General features: G+C 40.9%; 1 protein-coding gene and 1 long non-coding RNA gene across 24 annotated transcripts in view; one reads left to right on the top strand and one right to left on the bottom strand.

Annotated features, from left to right (window-relative positions):
• Positions 1-9,658, bottom strand: part of HMBOX1 (homeobox containing 1) — a 182,537-nt gene that overhangs the window by 13,872 nt on the left and 159,007 nt on the right. For 3 of the 22 annotated variants that reach the window (XM_033229672.1, XM_033229659.1, XM_033229666.1), the window contains exons 7-9: positions 5,894-5,976; positions 3,564-3,659; positions 1,980-2,074 (exon numbers count right to left, since the gene is read on the bottom strand). In XM_033229672.1, the coding sequence (XP_033085563.1) occupies positions 1,980-2,074; positions 3,564-3,659; positions 5,894-5,976 (274 nt within the window). The other 19 variants (XM_033229809.1, XM_033229815.1, XM_033229706.1 and 16 more) reach the window with 19 other exon arrangements.
• LOC117094368 overlaps positions 1-9,658 on the top strand; it is a 165,388-nt gene that overhangs the window by 2,020 nt on the left and 153,710 nt on the right. Inside the window, exon 2 of one of the 2 annotated variants that reach the window (XR_004441526.1) lies at positions 1,944-2,404. The exons of the other annotated variant lie outside the window; for it this stretch is intronic. This is a non-coding gene — a long non-coding RNA (uncharacterized LOC117094368). Of the gene's footprint in view, positions 1-1,943; positions 2,405-9,658 lie in introns of those variants that run through there. 2 annotated transcript variants of the gene reach the window in all.

The following is a 9,658-nucleotide window of genomic DNA, read 5'->3' as shown; positions in this document are numbered from 1 at the left end:
GATGTGCAGAAATAAGAAACGTTGTTAGTGGATTGGAAGAATTCTTCAGTCACAGAAAGACATGCTGGGGGCAAGGGGAGGCAGAACATTCATGGGAGGAAACTGGGGGAGGGGCTTATGATAGAAGAGAGGTAAATTGTATTTAAGTAGACACTGAATGGATATAGGTCCAAAGATTTTCAGTTGATAATTTTAGGATTCAACAAGTAAAAAGCACAAAAAATGTTTTCCCTCACTGAGAATTCTATTCATTCTATTAATAAGGTTGCTGGTGATGATGATCAAACCTGCAGTGATTGATATAAAACCAACAATTTGGATATTTGGATCTTTCTGTTTGTAACAAATATAGCACTAATCACTGAAGGCCATACTAGTGAGCTATTAAATTCCAGATTGCTGCTTTTACAAATAGATTATTAGAATTCATGGTCCCTCTCTGAACTGAGAAAACTAGACAAAACTTACAATTACATCTTACAGATAAAAAAGTGCATTTTTGTAAAAAAAGAAAAAAGGAATTCTCAATTACAACAGGACACGTGTCTCTGCTGGAAATGGCTACGGGAGAAAGGGGAGGAAGGTGTGGAGCTCTCCTGCTGGAGGCAGCTGTGCAAGGGGAGCGGCAGGCGTCTTACCTAGAACAAGTGTGAAGCTGTCCTCCCCGCGCAGCTCAATGTGTTAAACAATAAAGCTGTGAAGGAAGCTGGCATTGCAGGATGTACGTCAGGCACTGAAGACGGTGTTACAAATAAGGGGTACGTTTCTCACCTGTCATCTTCAGGGGAATTCTGTATCAAAGAGCTTTGGAAAGGGTAAGTCCCTTAAGGAAAAAAACAAACAAAACATGGGATGTGCTGCCCTTAGGGCATCTGTAAAAAAAGATGGAAATGATCCATCTTTGTGGGTAGACTGAAAAATAACAGGAATGTATACGCACAGAAAGACTTACAGAATATTCTCTTGGGGCTATGAAGTACAGTCCTAAAGGGAAAAAAATGGTAGTTCTTTGGAAGTGTGGACATCATTGTTTCCTTCTGATGTTCACAGATTAGTTTTTAGAATTTACAAAGGGATCAGCACAGACTTGCATGCATTCTAGACGTGTGGTAAACAGAGGCTGTTAAAGAACACACTGGACTATATGAGCTGGCTGGGGGGCAAGGAAAAAGCACAGACCCCAGAAAAATGAGAAGTTTTCTTGCTGTGGTCTAGGGGAAGGCACCACGCGTTCTCTGCATATTCCAAATGGAAATTTACATCCTATCAAAATTTTAATGAAATCTGTCAACATCCATGTGGGGGTCAAGGAGGAACTCCCACGGTCTTAGTTACTGAATTACTCCATGCAGTGGCTACAATTAAATACATTTTCCCCAAAAGCAATGCAGAATAAATCAGGGCGAGGTGACGAGTCATGCAGGTATTGCACTTATGAGAGGATGCATGTGTCAGTGTGCCAGAGACTCTGGAAGAACCACTCCTTTGGGCAGGAGGGTTCCCACTGCAGTGGGGCCAGAGTGAGTGGGGCCTTCCATCGTGCCCTGCATCGGTACATGTTTAGGCATGGGGTCCAGCTGCCCCTAGTATTTCTCAAACACTGAGTGTGTGTCGTGAATGGTGTAACTTGCTTGTTTGGATCAGATCCTCCTCTCTTCTTCTACCTTCTCTGCTTCTCTGCCTCCCTCTGAACTTCTTCCCTCCTCCTCCTCCCCATTGCGTACTTGCCAAGTATCCTGTTGTATGACAATAAATCCATGTGGGTGAATAACGATTTCTCACAAATTCAACAGGACAACCGAATCTTACCACATTCCTTTCAAATTACATGAAATCTAACTAGACACAGGAGCAGAGTGGAGGGACAGTGACTGCTTCCCCTCCCCCACCCCATCAGCCACACCCACGGAACTAAGCTGTCCTACTGTTCAACCCCTGCTCAGGTACCAAGAACCTCGCCCAGCTGTGCAGGGGCTCACCTGCTCAGAGTAGTCATTCCCGTCGACGTCATCACTGTTCGAGTGGCCTCCTGGACTCTGCACATCTATTCCATGACTCTCCAGGATTGCTGCTTCTTCGAAAAAAGCAAATAGATCCCTAAATTATCTGTTACCTTATCATAATGGCTGAAACACTGAATGAATTTTTGTGCTAAGGAAATTAGAATATAATTAAACAAAAACCTACATTTCTCTACAGTTGTTTCTTTTAGATTGTAAGATGGATGAAATTCAAATGCATGTAGGTCAAGGGAGGCACACATTTGCCATTCTGGGGTCTCTGCTACTGTGCATGTTACATGCTTCATAAATACTTGCTAACTAACTAAACAGTCCTCCTATCTTAGGGTTCTATAAAGCATATGAGAACTGTACTGATGAATAAAAAGTATATTTACAAAGGACAGGAAATGAAATGAAATGCATTCTATGCCCATACCACGCTCAATGTGCCCGATCTCATCTGATCTTGGAAGCTAAGGAGGGTCAGACCTGGTTAGTACTTGGATGGGAGAAATGAAATTCAATTTTAGAAGCTAAAAACCAACATCCTACTTGACTCACCAACTTAAATTTCTTATTCTTATGTATTACTGTTACAGTTTTGAATGGGAAAAAATCCTTTCTTTCTTCCTTTTTCAGTTGTATTCATAGTCCCCTCTAGGGCACTTCTGGCATTTTTGTTTTCTCTGTTCAGCTTTATTGCAATATAATAAAAATTGTATATATTTATGGTGTACAAGGTGATGTTTTGATATGTGTATATATACATGTATACATGATTACATCCAGAATTCATATTTCTTAAATGCTCTTTATCTCTGCCTTTTGCTGCATTCCTTGTCTATTAAGTCTCTTTCATTCCAAACTATTAATCGTTTTGTAATATCTAAGTCGTAGTCCAGTAATAATAAATTCTGGGTATTACACTCCCTTTCTCAAGACCCTACAAGTATCTTTCATATATACCACAAGAGTAATCAATTGCTCAGGGGCCATGTCTAATTCTATATTCTAGAACTTTAAGAACAATGAGTTTTATAAAAATATCATTACCATTACAATACAAATAGTGCAAATAATACTAACTGTGGTTTATTAAAAATACAATGAAAGACATTAGAGCAATTTTTGTTAGGCCTAGAAGTTAGGATCTGGCATGGTGGCTCACGCCTGTAATCCCAGCACTTTGGGAGGCCGAGGCGGACAGATCACCTGAGGTCGGGAGTTCGAGACCAGCCTGACCCACATGGAGAAACCCCATCTCTACTAAAAACACAAAATTAGCCAGGTGTGGTGACGCATGCCTGTAATCCCAGCTACTCGGGAGGCTGAGGCAGGAGAATCACTTGAACCCGGGTGGCAGAGGTTGTGGTGAGTCGAGATCGCGCCACTGCACTCCAGCCTGGGCAACAAGAGCGAAACTCCATCTCAAAAAAAAAAAAAAAAAAAAAGAAGTTAGGATCCTTTAGACTTGCAGTTTCTAAACTGAAGTTAATCTTAATATAAACACGACATTCACAACTGCAGCACAAGAGAAAAGCAGCCTCACTGATACATTACCAATATTGGCTCTCCTCTTGATCTCCTTCCTTCTGTTAGCAAACCAATTATATACTTTCAGGGAGGTAACTCTTTCCAGATCTGACAGTTTTTTGCCTGTAAATATATGCAATAAAATTCAGATAATCTGTATCTGGGATCCAAGAATAAACTAGTTTTAAGGGCTAATATTTTTATTTTGTTGCTTTTGATTACATTTGTTGCCAAAACTATAGATGCAGAGGGATGTTTAAAGTATTACCTGGTACCATGTACACACCCCAATTATTGAATGAATAAATATGTAAATGAATACAAACACAGCAACTAGTAACACAACATGCTTCAATTGAGAAAGCCATACATAATATTGGAGAATTCCACAAAGCCAGTTGGCTAGGGTGCCAGATCCATGTTCATGTGACAGTACTATGGGGGTTTCATTTAATTACCATTACTGTATCAGAATAGGTTATTCTTTTTTATTTTTTTGAGAAAGGGTCTCACTCTCTTACCTAGGCTAGAATGCAGTGGTGCAATATAGCTCACTGCAGCCTTGACCTCCTGGGCTCAAGTGATCCTTCCACCTCAGCCCCCCAGGTAGCTGGGACTACAGGCCCAAGCCACCATACCAAGCTAATTTTTGTGGTTTTTGTAGAGATGGGGTCTCACCATGTTGCCCAGGGTAGCCTCCAACTCCTGGGCTCAAGCTATCTGCCCACCTTGGCCTCCCAAAATGCTGGGATTACAGGCGTGAGCCACACAACGACCCAAGATAAGTTCTTCTTTGTCAAGTATCCAGACAACAAAAATTTACTTACATCTTTAAGACCTTATGTTAACTAATTACCTGCTGTCTTAGGACAGAGGATATTATACATGTTTTCTTGAGGGCTGAAGGCTGCTATGACTATCCATTATTGTAACTGGGTTTGACTACATAGCACAATTCAAGTTGCATTTTAGATTTACCATCTTTGAAGTCCAATGTGAATTTTTTTTTTTTTTTTTTGAGATGGTGTCTCACTCTGTCTCCCAGGCTGGAGTGCAGTGGTGCGATCTCGGCTCACTGCAAGCTCTGCCTCCCGGGTTCATGCCATTCTCCTGCCTCAGCCTCCCGAGTAGCTGGGACTACAGGCGCCTGCCACCACGCCCGGCTAATTTTTTTGTATTTTTAGTAGAGACGGGGTTTCACCGTGTTAGCCAGGGTGGTCTCGATCTCCTGACCTCGTGATCCGCCCGCCTTGGCCTCCCAAAGTGCTGGGATTACAGGCATGAGCCACCGCACCCGGCAAGAAGTCCAATGTGGTTTTTTATGGATAGTACCATGCTTGCCAATACAGACCCCTCTGTAACATTCCCTCCTCACCTTTCCTTTTCTTTTTTGGCTATTAATCCACAGTGTGTGAAGAAACCACAAAGCAGGTTTGTTAGGGTCTTGATGATACGGGGGCAACATGTTCCAGGGAGAATTCAAGTTTCTGCACAGCTTTAGGGCTGGGACTTTTGGCATGCTTGAAACAGGGTACAGATTCCTTTCACTTATGTGTCACTGGAGCAGAGTTTGTAGGGTCTACATTGCTAGAAGTCTGGCTTCTGGGTGAGGGAGAATGAAGGTCTACTTAATTTTATAAAACATTGATACTTTCATATGTAGCTTTTAGGCCAATCAAAATAACTGGCCACATGGAAATCAATTGGATCTATTAACTGAAAATGGTTTATATTTAACAAAATCTGTAAAATGTGAAATAATATTTTAGCACAAGGAAGAAAATACGTTTGAAATATTTAAGTGGGTTTGTTGAGTTTGGAACAACAGGACTTCAAAATGGTACCTGCCCTAAATTTTTCTTAGCTAAGCAAGCAGAAGTCATCTCAATGTGGAAAGGAGACAGAAACTAACTACAAAAAGAATTCTTTTCCTAAAGAGAAATACAGCATTTTACAATTTATAACAATTGTTTTAAAAAATTCTATCTTAATTTTATATTGACAAAGCTTGCTTAAATATTTAAAACTTTAACACTGTTTCATAATATCTTTTAGCTAAATTCTTAGAAAAGGAAATCTACACATTAAAAAAATAGTAATTTCAAGGTCTCATATCTCATGTGGGGTCATTCCTTGAAAACTCTCCTATGTGAGCATTTGATTTTGAGTACCATAAAAACATCCCTCAGAAGTACTGTGTGAGCAGGACAGGGCACTGGCCACCTGCTGAAGGATGGCACAGACTGAGCCGGGAGCACTATGCCAACGCACGCACAAGATTAACTGTCCTAGATGTCAACCTGTAACCAAGTGCTGTGCTGCACCACCGCAGAGCAAAGCTATGCCTGCGACCTTACCTGGCTTCTGTATAACTGCATTGCAAGCGTTTGCAATTTCTTCCCTCTTAGCTTCATCTGGGTATTGATTCTCATTGAAGTAACTGCAGAGGCAACCAATACAAACACAAAGTTTTTATTTTTCAAACATACTCTCATTAAAACACTAACTTGTTGAAAAATATGTGCTGTAAGATGCCACATGTAAGTGTCTAGGTCCAGGCTGTCGAATGGAATGTACTGTGAGAGTAGAATCTTCTATGCTGTCCAGTATGGTAGTCACAACTCACAAATGGCTACTGAGCACTTGAAAGGAGGCTAATGTCAGGGATGGAATTTGAATTTTATTTAATTTTAATTTAAATTTGAATAGCTCCATGTGACTAGTGGCTATTATATGGGACAGAACAGGTCTACATACTGCTTTGCTTCATTAAAAGATGTTATTGATATAGCAAAAATTTGAAATTACCCACGTATCCATCAATAGGAGAATGGCAGAACAAATTATGGGATATCTATACTTATACATTGCTATTTAAAACTAGTAGGAAAAAATAAGTTAGAGTTCTGTCCACTGACCTGGAGGGATGTTTATGACATATTTCTAAGTGAGGAAAACTATCCGCAGAATAATACTGAAAACACTGTTATTTTCAATACTGGTATTATACCAATAATAATATGAAAATATCATTACAGAATTTAAAAATTCCTATGTGTACATAAGTTTGCATAGATGAAAGCTGGAAGACTACACAGTAAGCTTAAATACTGGTTACTGATTTGTGGGGAGGGGGCTTAGTGGGAGGAGTTTAAACATTTTCTTTTCCATTTGTTAAAAAAGTATGTATTACTTTTGCACTTTTTAAAGAACAATAGTACTTTAAAGAAAGAATACATTTACTAAACTCATCCTTAGAATTCTCAGACCCATCAGACTGCATGTGGGAATAGAATGCTTATTAGTGCTACTTTTTCAGTCACCCATGAGTTTAAAAAAAGAAAAGGAGAACTTTCATGGTTTCAACTTGGAAACTTCCAATCAGGAAATGGGCCCCTGTCAAATTCTAGCACCTACCATTTTTTCACGAGTTTCCCTTTCCCTGTAATCCAGCCTTTCTTAAGCCTTCAGCACTCCTGTCTGCATTGGTGGAAATGCCATCCTACTGTGAATAGCACTGGAGGACCCAGCCCTTCCTGAGGATGACCTGCAAACCCAGCTTCTAACACTGACTCCCTCCTCTCACCGCCCACTCTTCCTCGGAGGGCATGCCTTCACTGCAGTTATTTATTTATATAACCTCATCTGATGTCTCATCTGATGTAGTCCTGACTCACAACAGCTGCCCCCACCTAACTACCTTTTCTTCTGTAAAACTTACGTCATATAGCTATATCCTCCCAGTCTACCACCCTCCACCATGGTCTTCTGCTTTATAGCATCTCTTCCTGCACAATTTTCTGCTGTCATTTCTGGGACTCCAGTATGCATGCTGAGGATTTTTCCAAGTCACTACCCTCATAATTGCTTCACTTTCACATTTCTAATGGCTTCTGTCCCTGCTCTATGTCTGCTATTTACTTAGGCTAAGAAGCTTTGGATTAACTCTGAGAACTAACAGCATGGCTGTCACCTAGGAGCCAGTTAGAATAGCAGAATCTCAGACCCCACCTCAGACTTACTAAATCAGAATCTGAATTTTAACAAGATTTCCAGGTGACCTAAATGCACAGGTCATAACTTCTGAGATGTACTGGATGAGTTCATTTACACAAAATTTAACAAAAACAAAAAGCAGATACTAAGTACCTAATATGTGCTTGTCACTGTGGATAAAGAAAGATCATATAGTTTCCGACTCTGAAGTGTTCACAGTCTACTACAAAGAGACATGTAAGTCAATACCCTGTGGTGAAATGCCATAGGATGTACGGACAGAGCACTGAGGGAGCATGGATGAATGTATGCTCAGTGTTGTTGGCAGGAGCCTGGAAAGGCGTCACTGAGGAGTGCCATCTGAGTTAGGTCTAGAGGATGTGCAGGAGATTGCAAGGCAGAGAAGAGGAGGAAAAGCATTTTATTTAAGAGGGAACAGCATATGCAAAGGCAAAATGGCAAATAAAAGCTTTTGAGGATTCTGGGCATAGAGAAGAGTTAAATGTGGCTGGGCGCGGTGGCTCAAGCCTGTAATCCCAGCACTTTGGGAGGCCGAGATGGGCGGATCACGAGGTCAGGAGATCGAGACTATCCTGGCTAACATGGTGAAACCCTGTCTCTACTAAAAAATACAAAAAACTAGCCGGGCGAGGTGGCGGGCGCCTGTAGTCCCAGCTACTCGGGAGGCTGAGGCAGGAGAATGGCGTGAACCCGGGAGGCGGAGCTTGCAGTGAGCTGAGATCCGGCCACTGCACTCCAGCCAGGGCGACAGAGCGAGACTCCGTCTCAAAAAAAAAAAAAAAAAAGAGTTAAATGTGGCTAGAACATGGGGCTTGTACAAAGCAATGAGATACTGGCCTGGAAAGGTGGGATGGGGCCAGCTTGTGAAGACCCTTGTGTGTTTCTCAAGAAGACTTCATACTGAAATAAACGGGGTGCCTTAGAGGTTTCCAAGATACACAGAGATATACTCCCATCTGTTCTTTAGAAAGACAACACTTTATCTTTAAGGCTTAACCCTTGGAATTCTACCTCCATGATCTTCAATTCTGAAATTCCCCAGTCAACTTTGTATTTACCTATGCCACCTCTTCAAAATAATTTGTTCTGCACTTTCTTTATTCTAACTCCTTAATCCCCCCAACCAGTTAAACAAAACAAAATAAAACAAAAACAAAAACAATCTCTGTTTTTCACTCCTCTTTGGGCTTCACCTCTCATTTCTTAGCCTGAACTCCATGGCATGTGAAATCAGCAACTTCCCTTAGAGAAACTAGGTTGTTTAGCTTTTCTGTCCTTCCACCATACCTGTCCAGTCAATCTCCTACCATACAGAAAGCAACTTCCATTTATTTTCTTCCATCCTTTTCTTACTTAGGGGACCAAGTGTTCCTGGACAAAGTCATAAAATAGGGCCAATTGGTTTTTTAATAAATCCACATTTTTCAACCTTAACTGAGACCCTCATTTCTGTCAGGAATTCTTTTGGTCTTTTCTAACCAATTGCCTTTCATATCCCATCTTTCCTGCCCCATTTACCTGAAAACTTTGCACTTTCTTACCCCAAGCCCTCAAACTGACCACTGTCACTTTTTGCAGATGACCTTGCTTTCTCTCTTATGAAGATGGAGATTATTTAATATGAGTTAATTGCTTGGCTTCTCAACTTGTACACTGTTCTAAGCATTACTCATTCATTTGTCTTATGGCAGAGGAAGATGCATGCGTTCTCCTCCTCTTCAAGGTCAACTTCTCCGCTTTTGTCTTTGACCTCATTCCCCTTCCTTTCATTTTCTCAACTCTCTCCTTTCTTTCCTGCATATCTCATCTTTTCCACGTGCCCATACAGTGATCTTACTTCACTGATTTTATAATACATATTTCTTCATTATTGTGATCTCTGAAGTCAGGATGCATTTTATAATTGGTGGTGTTCTGTCTCCCTTACTGGCACGTCAAATAAAGTTGGTCTTAAAATCCAAGGCCTTCTTAGACTTGATGGGGATACACTACTTGCTAAGACCTACGGGTTCCTTTTAAGCAATAGCTCTTTGGCCAGTACACCTCATTGTGATAACTTTTCTTCCAAGTGACTGCAAAGCCTGTAATGACACTGTACCCGCTCC

This window comes from Trachypithecus francoisi, unplaced genomic scaffold, assembly GCF_009764315.1.
Source record: "Trachypithecus francoisi isolate TF-2019V2 unplaced genomic scaffold, Tfra_2.0 Contig01440, whole genome shotgun sequence".
NCBI lineage: Eukaryota > Metazoa > Chordata > Mammalia > Primates > Cercopithecidae > Trachypithecus > Trachypithecus francoisi.
This window is presented reverse-complemented; position numbering and strand designations above follow the sequence as displayed.